Consider the following 23,060-nt stretch of genomic DNA (forward strand, 5'->3'; position numbering starts at 1 on the left):
GTCCCCTGCTATGGACAGATATGGCAGCACTCTCTAACTTGTGTTCATCTGGTCTTTGCTGTAAGTAGCACCTTCCTTCCCTGGTAGAGGTTTTTTTCTGTCAGTCTATGTCTCAGTGACAGAACTTCATCTCAGATTCTTTTTGCCCCAGTCCTTCCCTTTTATTACTTGGACTTCTAATTTTTTTTCTCCTGTGCTCTTTCCCACCAGCCCTTCTTCCTTTCTGGACTGCTTTCCTTCAAGCTCCTCTTTCCCCTCCACACCCTCCTTAATCCCTCACTCTCTGTTTTGCCTTGCTATACTTTCTCTCAACACTTCTCTTTCTTTGTCTTCCAAGGAGCCCTTCCCTGTCCTGCATACTTGGGTAAAGTAAGCCCCTGAGGGCAAAGTTCCTATCCTACATGCCTCTTGCTGCTTCTCTGCTGGTTTTGACAAGACTTTAGATTTAGGGGACTAATTGTCAGACCACCTGGTTTTTAAATACCCATTATTTGCACATATTGTCTAGTGCCACAGAGCAGGTAAAGCATAAATGGATACAACAATGTAAATCAAATCCAGTTTCAGCTCTGATGGTGTATACATCTATTCATATATGTGTATCTGTGCAAACACACATGCTCACACTTGAATTACCCAGAGGTGAACCAAGGAAGCAAATTTTGAGACATGAGAGACTGAAGCTTATGGAAAGACGAGAGAGGAAAGCCTTCTCAACAGAAGGAACAGTAACCATTGAGTATGTATTTAATGAGTGCCAATTATGGACAGAAAATTATGTGCACTAGATATAGAAGCAAGTAAGGGTTGACCCTGCCCTCAGGGAGCTTCCGATTTTGACTGTAGAGACCAGCAAGTAAATGAGGAATAGAAGTGGGTTGGCACAGGAGTGGGGAATGAAGAAGTGAGGTGAACAGATCACATACATGCAGTATATGGCAAGTAGCCGTGTTGGGGCCTTTGCCTTCTGATTTTAAAACTAACTGATGCTCATAAAATGGTGAGTACAGAATGATAGAAAAATGCAGGGAAAAAAAAAAAACCCAAATCACCCATAATCTCACCATCCAGAGGAAATCATAAGATGGTTTTTTAGACTGTCTTTTTTTATCCATACACATTTTGGGGGTTTATTATTTAATCCTAATCTGATAAATCAGGTGTTTGGGGAGATTCAGATCATATTAGTAGATTATTCAGAACTTCCAGAGCACATCTCTCCAAACGGGTACTTGATTGAATATATGGTAGAATAAATGTTTGTCACTGTACTGTAATACGATGTACTTAAGCCTTTCATATACTTAGGCCTAAAGCAGTTTTCTTAGCAGATTTTTACTGTCCTGAATCTGTAATGTTTGCTTGGAAATATAATTTCTAAACTACTTTTTTTAAAACAGCTTTATTGACATATAATTCACATACCATACAATTCACCAATATAAATTTTACACTTCAATGGTTTTTAGAGTAGTCTATCCAGAGAGTTGTGCAACCATCACCACAGTCAATGTTAGAATATTTTCATCACCCTAAAAAGAAACCCCATGCCCATTAGCAGTCACTCCTCATTTCCCCACAAGGCCCCCGTCCTAGGCAACCACTCGTCTACTTTCTGACTCCATAGATTTGCCTCTTCTATATATTGGAATATATGGATTCCAATAAATGGAATCATACAATGTGGTCTTTTGTGACTGGCTTCTTTTACTTAGCATAATGTTTTCAAGGGTCATCCATGTTGTAGCAGTGCTTCATTCCTTTTTATGACTGAATGATACTCCATGGTATGGCTATACCACATTCTGTTTATCCCTTTATCAGCTGATGGGCATTAGGGTTCATTCTACTTTTTGGTTATGAATATGAATATGCTATGTACATTCATGTACAAGTTTTTGTATGGACATATGCTCTCAATACTCTTGGGTATATGTCTAGGTGTACTTAACTACCTTTTTTTGCATATTTTTTATTGTATATGTTATTTTTATTTTAAAGGAACACATCCAAAACTAAATTAATTATCTTCCAATTTCCTCCTGCCTGTCCTCCACCACCCTCTCCCCACCTTTCTCATTCAGCCTGGCATTACTAGTAATGCAGACTTCAAATCATGCTTCTCCTTCCAAGTCCTGTTCAGTCTTTCACCAAGTTCTGATCCCCTTCTGTTCAACATCTTTGCATCCCGGCCCATTTCCTCGTCCACCTAGTGCAGGTCCTTGTCATCTCATTCATGGCCTGGCCTTCCCATTGGCATCCCCAGCTCCACCTCCATCCCGGCCAACTGACCCAGTGAACCTCTGTCATATTAATCTTTCTAAAACACTGCTTCTATTTGCTGCTCATTGGAGTCACACAGACCAGCTTAGCCTCTTACTGGGCTGTGTTTCCTCGAATCAGTTACTTTACTTCTCATTGATAAAAGGAGGTTAATCAGACCACCTCCCAACATTCTAGTAAAGATTAAATGATTGCCCTGGGCTTTCGGCTCCCACCAGTCAAATGAGAGAAACTTCTCTACTTCATGACCCTGCATTTGTATATCTTGTCTCCTGTGTGGGCAAGGATCATTATGGTAGTATGTAGTATAGGTATGTATATTTATTTATAAAGTTATAAATTTGTATTTTAATGTAAATTTATAATGAATTTATACTATTATATACATATATAATAATTATTTTATTATAATATAAATTTATAAAATATATATTATAATTTAAATATATGTTTATTATATATTTTTAAAATTTAGTTATTTTATTTATTTATTTTTGGCTGTGTTGGGTCTTCGTTGCTGTGTGCAGGCTTTTCTCTAGTTGCAGCGAGCAGGGGCTACTCTTCGTTGCAGTGCGCGGGCTTCTCATTGTGGTGGCTTCTCTTGTTGCGGAGCATGGACTCTAGGTGCACAGGTTTCAGTAGTTGTGGCACGTGGGCTCAGTAGTTGTGATTCGCGGGCTCTAGAGCACAGGCTCAGTAGTTGTGGCACATGGGCTTAGCTGCTCCGCGGCATGTGGGATCTTCCCGGACCAGGGCTCAAACCTGTGTCCCCTGCATTGGCAGGCGGATTCTTAACCGCTGTGCCACCAGGGAAGCCCTGTTTATTATATATTAAGACCATACATTATACAATCTAATTTATATTTAATATTTATTTGGGCAGTGGTGGGGGGGATAATCTCCTAGCACCTAATGCAGCCCTTTGTGCTTAGTAGGTGATCACTCAATTAGTGTTTACAAAGTAAATCAATTAATTGATTTTCTGCTTAATCTGGTTATTTGAATAGGTGGTAATTGTAAGGTGATAAATTGACATTTTTAACTTAACAGATAACAGCTTTGGAACTGAACATGGGTTACAAGTATTAAATAGCAAACATTCCCCTGGGTAATATTTTTCGAAAGGTCATTTTATGAACATGGAAAATTCCTCTACTAATCAAGAAAGATAGCAGCTAAAGCATAGCTGCAGTTCAAATGCAGGTTACAGAGGTGTTCTATAGGGTGAACCATGACTTCCTCGTCTTTTTAGTACAATGAAAGTACTGTAACTAGACAAAATCTTTCATCTTCCATTATGCATGAATCACTTCCTTTCTATAACAGGTATATCAGCATACACGTCTCATCTGCTAGAAAACATACCCTACTTTTAAATGTTGTTTTGCACTATTCATTGAGATTGTGAATAATATTTATATGTTCTTTTAGTTGTTTGTTTTAAAAGGCATGAGTCTGAAACTTGGTCCCCTTTGTAATTTGACCCAAGCAAATTCACTTCACTGATAAGACAATGGTGAATGAGTTTTTTTGCTAAACCTACATTCAGAATTGCCAATTCAAAATGAATTAATCTTTATTGGAAATTTTGACATTCATTCTTTCTTTTCTTGATGATAAAGGTATAAGAATTCTAACAGGTGTAGAGAATATATACAGTGACGCCAGAGGAAGGACTATTAGGTTTAAGTTTGACTTGAGCACCCACCACACAGTGACAAATGTCCTCTTCCTTTCTTGTTCACCATGTAAAATATTTTACCTTATCATCTGTGTGTAATAGCAGCCAGGAACCAGAAATATCTACCGTGTATAAGTGTGAGAAAGTGTGTATATTTAGCTGCCGCATATTATAGGTCTACTACAAACTGGACATTTTACAGATGAAGCGAGCAAGGTTCAAAGAGACTAAATGACTTTCTAAGGTCATACAGGGAGAAGTGGCTGAGTAGGGGTTCGGTCACTCCCAGGACAGCCTATCACCAAAATATGTGCCCTCTCCCCAGTCGGCAAGTATCCTGAAACATCAACATGTTGCGGAGCGGGGAATGTTAAGGTTTAACCTCTCACAGATTTAAGAAAGCCTTGGGGAAATCCTTGATTAAAACCCCAGGGTCTACACTTGTTTTGGCACAGCAGTGCCTAAGGTGAGATGAGAAGAGAAATGACTCTGCTGTGGTTTGAAATGAATGCAATTTGCCATTGTATTTTGCAGGAATCTCCCTTTGGTTAGGAAAAAAGAAAAAAAAAAACATATGTATAAATGAAAGTGTATGTGTTTCATAGTTTATTTTATCAGCATTAACTATTATCAAGTATAATGGTGAAGAAAGATATTTGAGGAAAATACTTGGAAATAACCTAAAATCCTCTTTCATAAAAACATAGCAATGTTCAGTTTCAGATATTGTCCCCCAAATATTGCTTACCTTGTCAAATAAGTTGCCTTCCAAGGGTAGCATGGCAAAGTCCTTCCAGTAGTTTATGTGGGAATTCATAATAGAAAGAGGCTCAGGGGCATGAGAGACAGAAGGAGGGTTTCTGCAATAGAATGTAAAAGTCCCAGAGAGTGTGGAGAAAATCTTCTGAAGAAAAATGAGGATCATAAGCAAGGGGAAGAGAAAAGAAATGTAGGTATAAAATGGGAAATGGATTCATGAAACTTAGATTCAACAAAGGTCTTTAGCGATAATGTTTGTGTGCTGTTACCCAGCCACTTGGTTAAACTACTGAAAAGTACCTAAATGAAGTGATTAATTGTAGTTTTTGATGTAGTAAAATGCATAAGAGTTACTGACCTTCAGTAATGTTCTGTATAATAAAAGGATTTTTTAACGTGTTAATTCAGTAAAGCAATTGCAGTCTTCATTTTGGGATGTTTTTGGTAGGAGTAATCTTTCCATTTTATTATTTAACCCCCCCAACCCAAAAATGTGTATATAAGAATTTTTTTAGAAATATAAAAACAGCCTTCAGATTTACTACCTTCAATAGAATGTCTCTGTTGTTAACTGTATTTTTAAATAATTAGTTTAAAAGAATTCCTAAGTATGTCACCTGGGAGGCTTATGTCTAAGAACAGACAAGATAGGATAGCTTTGTGGATTTCTCCCTGCAGTGATTTTTTTCTAAAAATGCATGACGTTTTATCTTTGATGAGCCTCTGTCTCATGATATATACTAGAGCATTCCTCTTCCATCTCCATGCAGGGCCTCTGTACGTAATATCCTAGGATTTCCAGGAGAGGTAGATTCTTAGGCAGTGGGAAGAAACAGAGTTTAAAGTTATTGTGAACCTTCCTCAGGTTGTCTCTATCTGGCCATCTCTATCTCAATCTCAGTCTTTCAGTCTTTCTGTGTCTTTTATTCTCCGCCATTTTGTTCCTTCAGCCCTCTACTTCCTTCCAGCTCAGCTCTATGTCTTGGTAATAAAGAACCAGCCAAGTCGGACTCATACATGTGTGTGTTTTAGCCAAATCATCCCTCAATTATACGGTTATTCCAGGCAGTAGAATTAAACTCTCCCTCATTACTAAACCAAAGAATATAATCAAAGATTATGTTCATATTTGTCCACCTAAAATATGCCATAAATTATATGAATTGAAACCTCTTTGGCTCAGCTAATATGAGGGAGGAAGAATATTCAAAATAACCTCAATGAAAATACCGGTCCTGTGTGTTTCTTCAGTTCGTGGTGCACACATACCTGATACAGCCAAGACTTCTTACCAAAGAGCCTTATTTAAAGATAGAATAAGGTCCTTAGGGTGATCTTATTATTACGTCTCCATATTCCACCATAGCACACCCAGGAGTTCATCATGATGAAAGGTTTCATCTCTCCTCTAAATCCATTGTACCTCTCCATGCTCCTGATGTTCATAGCATCCACTATCATAAAACCAGCTCATACAAACTATTCCAACTTTTCAGCTGAAAGCTGAATAGATGGTTCTAAGAGTTTGATCAGATTCATGACCAACCTCTTGGTCAGCTGAGAGTACCAGCTCCAATTAGGCCTATTGCCCCTTCACGTGACCCATTTCTCTTGTCTTGTGACTATGTCTTTGCATCCAAAGATCCATTTTATAGGAGCTAACTGCATGCAGTCAGGGTTCAGTAGCTTTTTATAACTCAAGCCAACCCACATTTGCTGCAAAGACAAGTTAATAGACCCCAGAGTCGCATACCAAGTCTTCCTAAGGTGACAAAAGGCAATCTGAGCTCTACACCGAATTGCAGGCTCTGAGTTTCTAGTATCCCCTAGCAGGTTTTGCTGAGTGTTCACAGAAGAGTGGTTATGATTCAGACCTTCTGCTTGCTGCCCTCATTAAAGGAACCAAACTGATGGGCCAGTCCTAACTCAGGGATGGCAGGCACATTTCATTTTGTGGGCCAAGTCCAACCAGTAGAGATACGACTTCAGGCTCTTGCAGTATGGTAGACCACATGACTTGAAAGTCCTCTGCTAAAACATGTAGCAAATGTAAGATAAAATAGAGCAAACTTAAATGCACAGCAGAACTAGCAAAAATGTTAGAATATTGCCAAGGGACAAAAACAAGAAAAGAGCTGAAAACCAAAACAGTAGGGACATGAGCCACTGCTGCAGCTGAGTTTCAGGCTGGGGTCTCAGTGCCCACCCCAGGAGAGAGATGTTCTTACGCCTTTGCCTGGAAACATCCATTCAAGTTAGTCTGCTTTGTTTGTTTCCCGATAGCCATGCCAACATATTTATTTTAAACTGTTCCATAATCCTCACAAGTAATTTCACTCATGCTTCTGTGGATACCAGTCTTCTTCATGAAGGGTGAGGGGCTTGGCATGTTTACATAGCGACTTAACCAGCTCAGCAGATTAAACTGATGCTCTCTGTTCCCTCTGTGCTTACTGACCTGGCACACTCACCACTCCAGCCATTTGAGATACTTGCTTAACAAGAAAGGGTCATTTGTGTTTGTTCCCAAACCTCATAATGCTGGCTATATTTAGTTTTATAATTTCATACTTTATTTTATTTTTAATTTTTTTAAATTTATTTTTGGCTGCGTTGGGTCTTCGTTGCTGTGCGCAGGCTTTCTCTAGTTGCGGCGAGCCGGGGCTACTCTTCGTTGCTGTGTGCGGGCTTTCTCTAGTTGCGGCAAGCGGGGGCTACTCTTCGTTGCGGTGCGCAGGCTTCTCATTGTGGCAGCTTCTCTTGTTGCGGAGCATGGGCTCTAGGTGCATGGGCTTCCGTAGTTGTGGCACGTGGGCTCAGTAGTTGCAGGCTCTAGAGCGCAGGCTCAGTAGTTGTGGTGCACGGGCTTAGTCGCTCCGCGGCTTGTGGGATCTTCCCAGAACAGGGATTGAACCCACGTCCCCTGCATTGGCAGGCGGATTCTTAACCACCGCACCACCAGGGAAGTCCCAATAATTTCATACTTTAATATTAAGAAAAATAGATGAGTGTGAAGAGAAAGAGAACTGTTGATTCTTTGCAACCCGAGTTCTATGCTTTGGAAGGAATTTTTAAATGGTGCATCAATTAAGATGTGTGAGCTAAACAGCTATAGAAGATTGGGCTGTAGGAAGATTTAAAGATCTGGAAGGGCCATCATCAGTTAGTTTGTGGAGAGACTAGAGAGCCTCAATCTGGTGAATTGCTTTGTTCCTTGTTAAAGTAGAGCAAGACTTTAAAGACATTTAGACACTTGCAAAGCCATCTGAATAAGAATCCCATAGGCACCCGCTTATGAGACACCAGGTTCTCTACAAAGTGCTCTTCACAGGGTCCCTGTGCTACTTCACCCCAGAGGCTCAGCTAAAGTGACTGTCTGTGATTGCAGAGAATATTAGTAACCAAAATAAAAGTATTACGACATAATAATGAAGCATACAGGCTTTGGGGCAAGGCAGACCTGGCTTGAATTTTAAGTCTGCAATTTGTTATGTGTCCTTAGGTAAGTCATGCAACTTCTCCAATCCTCAGTTTCCCCATCAGAAAATAGGGATGATAATAATACTACCTTGCTCCTGGAGTTTTTGTGAGAATTAAATGATATAATGTTTGGGGAGCATGTGGCACTATGTCAGGAACAACACCAGTGCCCTATAAATAATAGCTGTTAAGATTCCATTGTTTAACTGTTCTAAAACTTTCACTTCTCACCTTGCTATCTTTCAAGACCTGTCTAGATGTCTTTTAGAATCCAACTCCATAATTCTTTATTAATTTGGCTGCGTTAATGATGTCTGTATTAGTTTGCTAGGGTTTGCCATAACAAAATACCAAAGACTAAGTGGCTTAAACAACAGAAATTTGTTTTCTCACAGTTCTGGAGGCTGGAAGCCCAAGATCAAGGTGTCAGCCGGTTTGGTTTCTTCTGAGTTCTCTCTCCTTGGCTCACCTCCCTGCTGTGTCCTCACGTGATCATTTCTCTGTGTGCACGCATGCCTCTGGTTTGGATTGGATTAGGGCCCACCCTAATGGCCTCATTTGAACTTACCCATCACTTTAAAGGCCCTCATTCTGAGGCATTGGGGTTGGGCTTCAATGTGAATTGGGGGCACGGGGCGGGGGGACACAATCCAACCATAACATTTACACAAGTAAATTATTTTCCACTTCATTTGAAAATAACCACCTTCAAGAATCATGGCCTGAATAGAAAGTATGGTTCAGTGTCTCCTAGCCACTGAAATGCCATGACTTTTTAGGAGTCTCCATATATAGCGTATATAGCAAGTTCATTTATTGTGTGTAAAAAATATTTAAGAGGTCTGGTTTAAGGCTTTATAAATTGGTATATAATATTTCTAAAACATGATCTCTGATAATAGGCTGCACATATTTTTTAAAACACATTATTGTTGAAAAATACTTTTTTATGTCATTTGTTGAGCAAGGAGTTAGGGAACATTTACATGTGTACCATGGGTATATGTAAAATCAAATAAGATATGTATTCACTGAGCACCTGTTCAGGTAAAGCACTAAGCCAAAGGTTAGGGGCAAACCTAGAACACTCCCTGCTCTCTACTTAAGAAAATGCCAGAAATGTCACCAAGTGAGTTCATTTAATTGTCAGTTAAATGCTCAGTATAGATAATGAGTCTTGTGTGTTCACAATTGCCTCTGAAGCCCAGAGTTAGGATTTTGAACTTGTGATGGTTAGCTACCATAATATTGGGAGAAAGGGAAGTGGTATAATCGAAAAATAGACCCATAGGTAGCTCACTGCAGCATTCAGGACAAGCGGAAGGAGAGAGACCTGTGAGGAAGTACTGTGATAGCAGAGTGGTATTTTTTTTTTTTTAATAAGTTTAAGCTAACTTTTATTTATTTATTTATTTATTTTTGGCTGTGTTGGGTCTTTGTTTCTGTGCGAGGGCTTTCTCCAGTTACGGCAAGCGGGGGCCACTCTTCATCGCGGTGCGCGGGCCTCTCACTATCGCGGCCTCTCTTGTTGCGGAGCACAGGCTCCAGACGTGCAGGCTCAGTAATTGTGGCTCACGGGCCTAGTTGCTCCGCGGCATGTGGGATCTTCCCAGACCAGGGCTCAAACCCGTGTCCCCTGCATTAGCAGGCAGATTCTCAACCACTGCGCCACCAGGGAAGCCCCAGAGTGGTATTAAGAAAGGGTGCTCTGTCAGAAAACAAACTTATGGTTACCAAAGGCGAAAGGGAGGGGAGGGGTAAATGAGGAGTATGAGATTAACAGATACAAACCAGTATACATAAAATAGATAAGCAACAAGACCTACTGTGTAGCACAGGGAACTATATTCAATATCTTCTAATAACCTATAATGGAAAAGAATCTAAATATATGTGTATATATATACATATATATGTATATATATAGTTGAATCACTTTGCTGTATACGTGAAACTAATACAATATTGTAAATCAACTATATTTCAGTTAAAAAAAGGAAGGGTGCTCTGAGAAGGATCTGACCAAGAATAATATCAAAGAATTCCACATACCTCTGGTTTGAGCCTATGATAGTGATGTGTTCCAGCCTACCACAAAGTTAAGTAGAACTTTGAAGCCAGGGCCTGTATATGATGGTGGCAGTGTTGTTACAATGACTGAGAATAGGTTACCCAGGATTATCAAGTATGGGAGTCAGGCACCGCCAGATATTCATAAGAGATCTTACTGTAAGGAGAATGCAAGAGAAACCTTCATTTACCAAAGGTTACTTCTTCCCCACACATAGAATATTTTGATTCCTGTTAAATAATGATCAAGACAAGTATGATTGAAATGTAACCAGAGAAAATTCCTTGTTTAATTTGTATCTTTGTTCTTTCAGGCCGCTTTTTCGTGGAAGTTCAGATGTCGATCAACTAGGAAAAATCTTGGAGTAAGTATTAACTGTAATTTTACATCTGTGTCTGTAGCATTAAAACATTACAGTGACCTTCCTCTCACGTTCATATAATATGTTTATCTCTTGTCTTTCCTACCCCAAGCTGCTGCTGCTGCAGACAATGTTACTGTTTGTGTGGTGAGTGGGGCATGGTAGACGTCTGCTGTTTTGTGCAGAGCCCATCATGCCTTGTGGCCTGATTGCTCTGCTCTGGAAGCTTTTATGTTGCTCGTGTGGATCTTTTGACAGCTCCCCTTCCTCTGCTTGGCTGAGCTCCAGTTCTTTAAGTTCAGCTGTGTTGTCTGCTTGGGGTCATTTCAGATGCTTCCACTCAGAGGTGGGGCGCTCAATGACCAGGTAACCCATCCTTACCCACTGGGCTTCCCGTCCCCATTGAGTATCCTGTAGTCATCCAGGTTGGTTTTACATTGTTTTGTTTTGTCTTCCTGGGCAAAGGATGGTATGCTACACAATCCATTTTTCTTTGGAACACTGAAAAAGGAGATGAGAATCCTAGGTTTCAATCCTATGCCTGTGGCTAAATAACTGTGCAGTCTTGAAAAAGTCATTTAAAACACCATGTAGAAGACTTACACAGCGCCTTGTACATAGTAAATGCTTTAAAAAAATGTTAGCTATTATTATAATTCATCATTAATTGTTTAACCTTTTTGTTCCTTAACTTCTTCGCCTGAGAAATGAAACTTTAAGGCTTTCTTGTGCTCGAATTCTTTGGTTCCAGTTGTCTGTGACGTAGCTCCTTGATGATTTTTAGAGTTCCATTAGCGTACATGTTTGTGCATGTGAGAGTATGGACGCTTTCATGTGTCTAGAATGGGAAGAAGAGGCTTTTCTTCTCACAGAGCATGCAGTACAGCAACCTTTTGGGATCTGTGTGGTTGCCAAGCCCCATCAGGATTCGGGTGGAGTAGGAAGAAAGTGGGAGTTCTAGAACCAAAAATAGCCCTGATCATTGCTGTGTACCATTTTATAGGCATCCTAGTAATTTTTATGATATTTGCAGCCTGTAAAACTGATGAAAAGTCCCCCTAAAGAAAAGCATTATATTTTAACACTATTTTCTCATGCGTAACTGCTTAAAACAGTCGGAATAAACCCGGAACCTGAGTTTGTTCTTTCAGTGACTGGAAGCAGCTCCAATAGGCTTCTGTTAGTGCCAGAGTCACTGCTGAGTCAGAACCCAGTGGCTTTAAGGCCTGAAAAACATTTGCTAGTTTTATTGTCTGGGGGCTTCCTGGGTCCAGGGCAGCTGCCACGACGGCTGCTCCTGCCACCGCTACTGTCCGCTCTGTGAGATGGACGAATTCAGGACTAAACTTGCACATTACTCTCTGCTTCTGGGTGTCACGTTCTTTGATCATTCAGTGATGAACTCCCATCTGTTCTTCCCTATCCCTGTTGAATCTATTTTGTGTGCACGTGATTGTGAAGAGGGAACTGTGAAAGTCAGGCATACCAGTGACTCTCTTGTTAAAAGTAAGAACAACCTTGACTGAAACCAGCTTGCCAGACACTGACGTCCTTCACCTGCTTTTCCCTGCTGACTCCACCTGGGCGTTCTGTCCACCTCTAGCACTGACGTCTTCAATCTTGTTAACACTGCTGGTGCCCCTTAGTACGTGAAGCCAGTGGGATGGACCAGAAGGAAGCTTTGACGAACACGTTTGACTTGCTTCCAAGGGAAGGCCATTTCCACTTTTGGCAAAGGCCTAAGATCCCAGGTTGCCAGCAGAAAAGAAGCCATAAAGTTTGATATGTTTTGTGCCTTTAGATTTTACTTCTTGGTTTCTGGCACTGTTTCATTGAAATTATATTCTGTTTCCTCTGAATGTATTCATTGCTTTGGCAGAGAGAAGAGGGACAATGCTGCACCCTAGTGTCACTTCTGAAGTACTTGAAAAATGATTTCTGTCTCAGCCATCACTGCCATTTATAGGTTTTGTGCTTTGTCAGTCTTTCCAGTACAAATGTCAACTTTTAAGGCTCATATTCAGCTTTGTCCAAATATTGAAATTTGATGCAAGCCCTTTTTAATGGACCTATCAGAATTTCACAACACTCATATATAGGCCATAAACGTTCACACTGGATATTAAACTGAATATTTTTTAAAAGAAAGCCGTATTCACATTCTCTTAAGGGGAAAACTGTTTCTGTGTTTCGGAAGATTTATACTTTCAAAGAACAGTAAGTACTTTGAAAGTGAAACTGAATGCTTTTAGCCTGTGACATTTTAGAGCATTTTTAAGAGCAGAGTCATAGTTAAATGGAAACAAAATACTGGATTTGGAATACGTTCGCTCCAGGCTCTGGGCTGAACTATGTGTGAATTTGGCAGTTCATTTTATTCCTCATCCTCAGTTTCCCCATCTATATAATAGAAATAATAATACCTGACCTACGTGTCTCAGGAGGTGGTAGATTTAAGAACACTTTTATAAGTTATTTATATAAACAGATATGTATATGTATGTATGTATACATCACACATGTACATACAGGGACACTGTTTTTCTGAGAGCTTTTGGCATTCAGCTGCCCACATTGCCAGATTTAACTCAATATAAATGTATTCAAAACTGCAAATAAAAAAGATTTTAAACTTGTACTAAGAGTTGTTATAATCGATTTCTAGGTGACTGGTGATAATATGCAAAAATATTGATATAAAAATGGCTAAAAGGCCAAAAATGACTGAAAGACAATTTTTTAAAGTTATTTAGTAAGGATTCTTCTGTTCTTCCTCTGCCTGTCCCATTCTATCCAAACACACACACTTTTTTTTTAATAATAAATGGTAATGTTTTTGTTTTCTCTTTTTATTCTTATTCTAGATCTTGCTGTTAAACAAATTAGTATGTTGCTCAAGTTGTCATTTCCATTCATCTGTTCCGTAAACATGTCCATGAGTCTGTTTTTATCTACCTCAATAACCTGGCTCTCCCCACATGTCTGACAGAGGTAGGATTACTGTGTCTTTCCCCAGACACCCAGTGATAGGTGTCTGCTCTTCCCAGGTGAGGTCTGTTACCTGGGCTCTGTTGAGGTGAGGGAAGGGGAACAAAGCCCTACAGAGATCTTGTGACATTTACCACCACGTGTTCCTGCACCCTGGAGGACTTGTTCAGGAGGACATCCCCTGGGCCTTAGTCCCAGCGAGTGCAGGCCAAGAAGACGACAATGCAGGCCAGCACCTTTTCTAACTGTAGTCAAAAGAGTTTGCTCAGTATTTGAATAGTCATATAGTCTGTCCACTAAACAGCCTGTGCTGTTTTTGTATCACTTGATGCTCTCTCTACCTTTCTGATCCCAGGATGGTTTTCAGGGGGAACATAAATAATACTGTTTTTATTAATTGTTTGCTCACTTTGTAATAGAATAAAATAGTTATATGAAATATGTAAATTAAATTATGTAAGTTAAATTTGATATTAAATTATAAAATGGTATTGCATAACATAGGACTAACATACCTTTTAGCCCCATTTTTTTGGTCTGGTTCTGATTTATGTAATTACTGTGTGGGGAATTATTCTTTAACCAAAAATGCAACCAAATGTATGTGTAAACAGATCATGTTAGATGAGTATCATAAAGGCATGTCAGTACAGGCGTGTTCGATCAGAACACGAAAAGCACTCCTGGGCATAAAGGAAAATATGATACGCCCATGCGGGTCTCCTTTGAATATATAGGTCCTGCTCTGTCAGTATTTCAGGGCTTATTGGTAATACAGTAGTTTCCAGTTCTGCATGATCTCTTACATTTTGTCTTCCGCCAGAGTAATCTCTTATCTCTCCCCAGTGGTTTTTACAGTTCTCCTGTGAGACCACCCTATTGCAGTACCTGATTACCCTGCCATGGTCACCGTATTGCAGTAGGACAGAGAGAAATGAGAGTCCTGCCAGTCATACAAGTGATGAACTCCTGAGGCTCTGTGTCCCCCATGCCTGCCCCTTAGGCTTTACCTTCTTCTAGAATTGGTGGAAAAATAGCTTCAGCACAGTAGCTAATGCTTAGGTTCACCTGTGGTTCTTTTGCAGCGTAATTGGACTCCCGGGAGAAGAGGACTGGCCTAGAGATGTCGCCCTCCCCAGGCAGGCTTTTCACTCAAAATCTCCTCAGCCAATTGAGAAGTTTGTAACAGATATTGATGAACAAGGCAAAGACCTACTTCTGGTAAGTTCACATGATGCAGAGTTGGTCTGCACTGTGCTCGTGAGAGACTTACCCTGTCCACACTGGGCGCTGGGCACAATGTCAGTTCAACATCATGTGCCACAACCACATGGGGCAGAGGCCACAGTCTCTCTGCAGCTTTCATTTCCATCCCTATAGCAGCTAGTGGCTTTTGATTCTGCAATGTCTTCAGGTCCTATAGAAAGAGAAAGAGGGACTTCCCTGGTGGTGCAGTGGTTAAGAATCTGCCTGCCAGTGCAGGGGATACGGGTTCGAGCCCTGGTCCGGGAGGATCCCACATGCCGCAGAGCAATGAAGCCCGTGCGCCACAACTACTGAGCCTGCGCTCTAGAGCTTGTGAGCCACAACTACTGAGCCCGCGTGCTGCAACTACTGAAGCCCGCACGCCTAGAGCCCGTGCTCCACAACAAGAGAAGCCACTGCAATGAGAAGCCCGTGCACCGCAACAAAGAGTAGCCTGCACTCGCCACAACCAGAGAAAGCCCGCATGCAGCAACGAAGACCCAACGCAGCCAAAAAATAAATAAATAAATAAATAAATAAATACTATGTATCAATAAATGCAGCCAAAATTTGAAAAAAAAAAAAAATGAAAGAGTCTGATCCACACCCTTTCAGTCTGCCATCTTCGAATGTTCTTTTGAATGCAGCCTTAGAATCCTCTGGGTTCGTCTAAACACATGCTTCTTTAGAAGTAAATATTATGTTTCCTTGTTTACACTTTCATGCTACTTTAAGCAGCTTGTTTGGCATTTTAATGTGTCTTTTCTTAAACAGGCACATCTTTAGGAAGATGTTTTTCCAAAGGAACTGGATAGCAATACTCCTTTTAGTTATTGATTTATTTAATAAGTATTGAACGTGCCCTGACGTATAAAATACCTCACTGAAAATAAAGACTTCTGTGCCCTGTTTGAGAGTCAAACTCATAATACTTGGCTTTGTACATAATTCTTTGTATTTGGAGACCAAAACAATAGGTAGAAGAAAGTACCTATGGGGCTACTCTTGGTGTTTGGAACCCAATGAGTAGTAATGAGTGTATCCTTTACCAGCTGAATTAACAACCTTTGATATCTAGCCAAGAAAGTGCTCCTAGACTCAGAAGCTTACTCCCATTCTGTCAGTATATTATGAATTTTAGATATAGACCTAAGAGTCTATAGGTCCTAGTAGACATGTTATGTATGCTTCAGCTCTGTGTGGACACAGCCATCGATTGGCATGTTTGCAGAGCCAAGGATTTTCCCAGTGAAAGCCCTAACTCCATCTTCAGCTGATGGTGGCTCATTTTCTGATGCTTAGGCAAAAGTTCCCTCCACTGCCAAATTATAGACAAGGACAGCTCTATTCCTCCCCACTGTTGATTTGTAAGACACTCACTAGTGTGGCCTGGAAATGGAAAGCCATCCAGAGTGTAAATGCTCTGTCTCTGTCCTGTGCATCACATGCTCTTAGCAACTCTGCTTTTCTCTGCCCTTTTCTCCACCTCAGTGCTTCTTTTCAGTCCTACTGTCTGCTCCCCTAACTTTAGCTGGTCCCTTGACTATCAGAACTTCAACTAATTCACAGATCCTTTCAGCTCTAATCCCACTGCTAGCATTTGCCCTGTCACTGTTTCCTATATCAGATTCCTACAAGGAGGAACCTGGCTGCCATACCTCACCTTTTTTGCCAAACTGTGAAAGGGTTGCTACCTACGGCCAGGCTGTACTCCTGGCCCAATCAGCTATGCCAGGAGAGGGTGAGGACCGCGTGTTATAAAATATAGCCACGATAGGATTTCCTTTTCAGCAGGAACTTTGAATGAAATGTTCCTCTTAGTAGAGGATTCTGGACAGACCGTGACAGTGATGAACAACTTTGGTAGTGAAGTAGCCCAGTCCTTCAGCTAATGGAACATCCAAAGACAACCCAAAAGATCTCCTGGCTCCAACATTATTAGGAATCACCAAGAAGAACTTAAAATGTAAAGATAACAGACAATGCCATGTGTTCATTCAGGGTCCCCCACTAGAGGTGGTGGCTTCCAAAGTCGGACCACACACTAGTGCTAATCTGAAGAAGTAGCAGGAGACAAAAAAGAAAAAGGAGCAAAGAAACCTACCAAAGAGAGAAGGAGATAGGTAGACAAGGAATGGCAGCAGAGATTAGAAAAAGGAGAGGAATAAAAAGCAGAGCCAGTAACATCATGACCAGGTAAAACTTAAGCATGGAGCATAATATCCACAAGCATGCAGGGAAAGGACAGTCCAAGACCTTAAACCTCAGCACTCTCTGAAAGCTCTCACTGTTTCATCCTAGAGGGACACAAGCTAGAACTCTAAAGCAGAGAAGCAGGCCATTCGGTACAAGAGAGGCAGCTGAGATCCCAAAAGTAACTGTTGCCGCTATTGAAAATTTTTTACTAAGGAAGAAAAGTAAAGAGTATTTTAGAAAGTTGTTTTATTTAAGAAACAATTAACATTTAAAAGTTTAGCACTTTAAGAGTTATCCTTAATTTTTATCTGAAAAAACAGTTGACTTTATAGAATGCCTCAATCTTTCACATATGGATGTATATACATCAACATCTATAAATGCTCTTATGTAGATATATAAGTAGTGTGCAGTAACAAGACAATTCAGGGGAAGAATTATTTTTAGCAGGCAAAACCTACATATCTTTATAAGTTTTGTCCCCTTCATCATGATTAACTTGGGAGGCTGGGTACTTACTCCAAATATGATGCTCTTGCTGAAAAAAGTTTTAGAGTTCTTGCTATCTAACTGCTTTCAGAGCCTGAGGTACTTTTTTTTTTTTTTTTTTTTTGGTCCTTGTATTAGTCCGTTTTTGATGCATAACAAACAACAAAAAAAACATCTCACTAGCATACAGCAATAAGCCTTTGTTTCTTGCTCATGTGTCTTCACATTGGCAGAGACAGCTCTTTGAGTCATCTAGAGCAACTCTGCTTCAGCCGGTGGGTCAAGTACTGGTCTTCTCCACGTGTCTCATTCTGGGGCCCAGGCCCAAGGGCCTTTGGCTCCCTGCGGCATGTTTTTCTCATCCTAGAAGGTAGGTGCTCCCAGAAGGGCAAGCAGAAACCTACGATGCCCCTGAAGCCCTAGGCTTGGAAGAGATACCCTGCCATTTCTGTCCACGTTCCATTGGCCAAAGGAAGTTACATGGCCAACTTTAATAGAAGAATGAATATTCCTCCCATGGAGAGGGGGAAGGAAAGAAAAGGAATATGTGTTAGAAAATGATCCAGTCCACTGTAGTAGTCAACTCTTGACTAGGTGGTAATTCAAAAGCTCATTTTTTAAGGCAGTTATTTGGCAAGCAAATTATTTTTTTTTGCAGAAACAATATTATTATGCAAGATTTTAAAATTAGTTCTCAAAATAGCCAATTGTTCTACTGAGGTAGAGCAATAATAGGATTCAACCATCTTTTCTAACAATATTTCTATAGGACAAAATGTATTACAACCTCCAACTTGAGATTCTCACACACCTCCCACCTTAGGCTAAAGATTTCTCCTTTTCTCTACCCTCTTCCCAGCCCTAAGCCATCCATGTAGTGTGGGAACAGGGCTTCCTCTCAGATAATCCTCTAGGGACTTGTCTCTCTATCTTGGACATATTTCCACAACTTTTTTTTTTCTTTTTCCTATGTCCTGGGAATTAAACTGGCTGCTTCCTTTTCTAATGCCACTACATAATTTTTTCCTTCTTGGACTCTGGGAAGAAAAAACTCAGGCTCAAGAATTTTGCCCCTGCTTTCCTGTCCTTTGGGAATTCAGCCCTTGCAAAGCTTTTCTCAAGATGTTTATTGCTATTAGAGACAGTAGAACCATTCTACGAACAATCTCCTTCCTCTGCTTGTCATTTGGGTCTTTGATTTTCAGAAGACGCTATGCGTAGGTTGGCGTCCATGGACCGGTAGGGAGCTCAGGATAAATAACATTTCAGGGGACCCAACAGTTCACCTGAAGTTAAGTGTAGAATTTTCTGTTTGTATGTGTTTTTCTAGCTCAATTGCATTCAGCAGAGTTTTAGAGGAGTCCCTAATCCACTCAGGACCTAAGACTGTGAGATACTTAAGCGCAGAAACCCAGATTAAATGGAAGAGGTCTACATAACCATGATAATGTTAAGTCTAGATTACACAGAGGACTGAAATCAAGAGAAATTTCAGATCCCCAGCCCACTTCAGTAGACACAGCATCACAAGGATGGAGAAGCTGGTATAGCTTCTCTGCTACATGTGAGCTCCTGGGGCAGAGGGTGGGGGGAGACATTACTCACCGTCAGTGCTTGCCTCCTGCTAGGCATGCTGGAGGAGTTGGTGGAAGGAGAGGAGGAGGATTTGAAGAACGAGATTACCTGGGGTTGGAGTGGAAATGGCACTGAATTAGGGAAACGTTGTGACTGATTATGTATCAACAGCTTGGGAATGCAGATTGCTGCTCGAGAGTTCACCCTTCCCTCCTTTCACCTTCTACCTGCACTTGAGTCAACGCCTGGAATAGAGTTTAGTGACTTGACTTGAATTTGATGGTCTCCTTGTAGGGCTGCTGCTAGCCCATATGGCACCTTGACGTGAATTAGAAGGAAGGCATCTCTTTCTCTGGGTGGCGCAGCCCTGGGGCAGTGGATCGGGATGATTACGGTCTAGGCTTTAGCCCTTACTTGTTGCCTCCTCCACTGGCCCTGGGTTCAGTAATTATCCTTTACACCTGAACAAGGCAACCCCCTTCCATTCCCTGCTCATTGATAAAATCAGGGTAAAAAATTAGGGTGAAGAGTCCGACTATAGCACTAAGTTTGCTAGCATCAGAAAAATCACTACCCTAAATAAAGTTATTTGCATGCTGTAATAATAATATGATTGGGTTGGAGAGAAATCCTGGGTGGGTAACAGTCCACAGGCAACCCAAAAGGTGTTGCCTTTTCCTGAGCAGACATATATGAGTACTGTCTACATTGTATTTAGTGTCCCTTGAAGTAGATATTCATTCTCATTATAGATACATGTAATATGTGGCAGTGAGCAGATACATAACTATGTGTGGCAGTGAACAGATCCATAACTATGTAAGCACATTATTTAAATGGATATGTTTTATGTCAATCTGTTATTTTGTCTCTATCACAGAAGTGCTTGACATTTAATCCAGCCAAAAGAATATCGGCCTACAGTGCCCTGTCTCACCCATACTTCCACGACCTGGAGAGGTGCAAGGAAAACCTGGATTCCCACCTGCCGCCCAGCCAGAACAGCTCAGAAATGAATACAGCCTGAGCTGCCTGGAGCTGATCATCCGGAGAACCTCCTTGGTAGCTGATGGGTCCCCTGAGTAAGCCCTGCAGAGCTGCTGAGGATCACTGGCTGGAGACCTTCTAGCTGCCGTCTTCTGGATGGGCTCTGCTTCTCTGAGGAAACCGCCTCGTTTACTGTTTTGAAATCAATGCAAGAGTGATTGCAGCTTTATGTTCATTCGTTTGTTTGTTTGTCTGTTTGTTTTAAGAACCTGGAAAAATTCCAGAAGAGAAGCTGCTGACCAATTGTGCTGCCATTTCATTTTTCTGATCTTGAATGCTGCCAGTGTGAAGTGAGCAATCCAGGCACAGCTGAGTTATGATGTAATCTCTCTGCAGGTGCTGGAGCCTGATTTGGTACTTTTGAGTGAGTGTATGTGCGTGTGCATGTGTGTGTGTGTGTGATTCTTGATCTCTTAAAAAGTGTTACTTTCTGTCAACAACAAGAATAATTGAATTTTAAAGGCTCAAAGTGACCGCTAAATAACAGGTGTCTATTGACTAAAGGTGATTCACCAAAATGGGCTTCTCAAATTTAAAGTTGAGCCTACGTCCTTAGCATTTCTTTTCTGGCCCAAAGCAGTAAATTTGCTAATAGTAAAAGGTTCACTATCTAGGTGAAGTTTTATACACACAGCAAAAAGAAAAAAAAAAATTCTAGTATCTTTTAAGAAACCTGTTTTTTGAAGCACAAATTCTATTTACTTTTCAAAAAGCTCATTTACTCCTTGTAATTTTAACGTGTATAATGTGCTTTATTGTTTCTTTTGAAAAATACCTATAAGCTTTTTCTTAACTTGCTATAGATTTAGGGAGTGTACCTCAACTAGGTAAAATCGTCAAAAAAATAATAGAGAAAGCCTTTATTTCCTGGTTTGGAATTTATTTTCTTTTTGGTTTTTGTTGTTATTTTGTTTTGGTTTTGATTTTAGGAATTTGTCAGAAACTGTTTTCCTGTTTGGGTTTGGAGGATAGTTCTCTCTGACTAGAGACAGGAATGCCATTTAAGTTTTCCCCCACCTATTACACTGTACTTTTTCTACTGTGCACTGCCTCATTTGCAAAGTATCCATCTTATCTATCCCCCAGCACATCTAATATGTATTACTACCCTTACATAATTAATAACAGATTGCTTAAGCTGTTCTCATGCACCTCCTACTTTCTTTCTTTCAATGAACCTTTCATAAATAGTTTGATTCAGATTTATGGCTTATGGCTCCAATTCCACAATCCTAACAGAGTCCCATATGTTCTCCCTCTACTGCAATCTTCCTGCCTGGCATTTGGCATTCACGGTTGTTACCTAGGCAATGAGTAGAAGACTGGTTCTTCTCAATCACCAGCAAGTAGATTGCTTTAAAGTGTAACTTAGTGTTTTACAGCTTTATAGAATATATTGTCAGTGTAGTATCTGAGGGAATGTCCTTAACTATTTTTTAGAAATATATATTTACTCTATAAAATTACCTATTCTCCGTCGCCAGGCTGTGCTTGTTTCTAGTGCCTTATGCACATGCCTGCTCTCTGCAGAGCCAGCCTGACCTGGGCATTGTGAACAGCTTTACTTTTCCTCTTGCCATTTTCTCTACAGTACTTTGTATTCCATACCATCTCTGCCTTCTGTGTGGTTAGTGCTCAGTCGGCTCTAGTAACCAGAAGACATAGAGATGAAGTATCTTTTGGTAAGTTTAGCTAATTTCGCTTCCTGATTCATGTTTTACGAGCATGCAACAGTTAGACTGTGTTTAGAGTTAGGGTTTTCAAAGAATGGACATTGCTTCCCTCAGAAGAAAATGTGCCAGATGATGTTTATGCATAATCAGGCCTTTCTGAGTTCTCCACAGCTTAATATTGTATACGACTATCTTTATATATATATATATATATATATATATATATATATATATATATATATATATAGTTTAACATTGTTCTAATTCAGTAACTTCAAGAGCAGGAAAATTTTTCTAAAGCAAGACATGAGTGAGAAGATGGGCCATAAGAATGTTTTATACTTTCTTCCTTGTGACAACATCGATTATGTTTTGTCATCTCTGTAAATGCTTGAGATATAATGGATCCAGAGCATGCAGGTCAAGCATACTTGCGGTCTCCCTGGATAAATGAGTTCTGCCTTTCCTTCGATCGGGGGTCAAAATACAAAGACCAGGGGCCTAGAAATTGAATTTTAAAACTCACTGAACTAATCCATCATGAGCTTTTCAGTTAGTATCCATGGTTAGAGTGAACATGGGTTTTTGTGAAACTTGGGTTTTTGCTTTTGCAAAAGTTTTTCATAAGTTCACTTAAGAAAAATGCAGCTGTTCTAAACTGGAATTTTTCAGCATTCTTCAGCATTTTAAACATGTAGAGAGTTCAACTTTTATTTCTAACATATGCTCCTGATTCGTTTCTTGGTAGTGTTTATAAAGAAAACTTAAAGCACAAACATTTTGACATTAGATACTTGCCAGATTCCCCTCTGAGAGGCAGAAGGAGAGGGCTTTTCAGCCTCTCTGAACTTGTTAAAGAGTCTGTCCCCAGCCCTTCCATCCGGGTGGTTGTTGCACTTGAGTGATTACTCTCGTTTTATGTCTTTTACATCCGCCTCACCACTTCTGAAATCCAGATCCCACACAAGCACCCTTTGCCATTAGGGCACTTTGAAGCACAGAGCAGAATACAAGCTTACTGAATACGGCTTATTCTTCTGCTACATATGGTTTCAAACATGTTTGCCAAAAGCTAGGCAGTGGTTAGCTGAAAAGGTCATATTGCCCCAGGGCTATACTGAAGCAGCTTATAGCAGTAAGAAACAGGATGACAGACTTGAACTCACATTTGAATTTCTTACTAGGACTGGGGCAAGAATATGCCTGATAGTT

The 23,060-nt window shown here is 40.4% G+C and overlaps 1 protein-coding gene across 3 annotated transcripts in view; it reads left to right on the plus strand.

Moving 5' to 3' along the window:
* Window positions 1–20,733, plus strand: part of CDK6 (cyclin dependent kinase 6) — a 221,788-nt gene extending 201,055 nt beyond the window's left edge. For 2 of the 3 annotated variants that reach the window (XM_061198564.1, XM_061198563.1), the window contains exons 6-8: window positions 10,588–10,638; window positions 14,709–14,844; window positions 20,009–20,733. In XM_061198564.1, coding sequence (XP_061054547.1) covers window positions 10,588–10,638; window positions 14,709–14,844; window positions 20,009–20,155 — 334 coding nt within the window. In that variant the 3' untranslated portion in view covers window positions 20,156–20,733. Of the gene's footprint in view, window positions 1–10,587; window positions 10,639–14,708; window positions 14,845–15,100; window positions 15,438–20,008 lie in introns of those variants that run through there. The other variant, XM_061198565.1, reaches the window with a different exon arrangement.
* The last annotated feature ends 2,327 nt before the right edge of the window (window positions 20,734–23,060 follow it).

The sequence above is a fragment of the Eubalaena glacialis genome, chromosome 8 (assembly GCF_028564815.1).
Source record: "Eubalaena glacialis isolate mEubGla1 chromosome 8, mEubGla1.1.hap2.+ XY, whole genome shotgun sequence".
NCBI lineage: Eukaryota > Metazoa > Chordata > Mammalia > Artiodactyla > Balaenidae > Eubalaena > Eubalaena glacialis.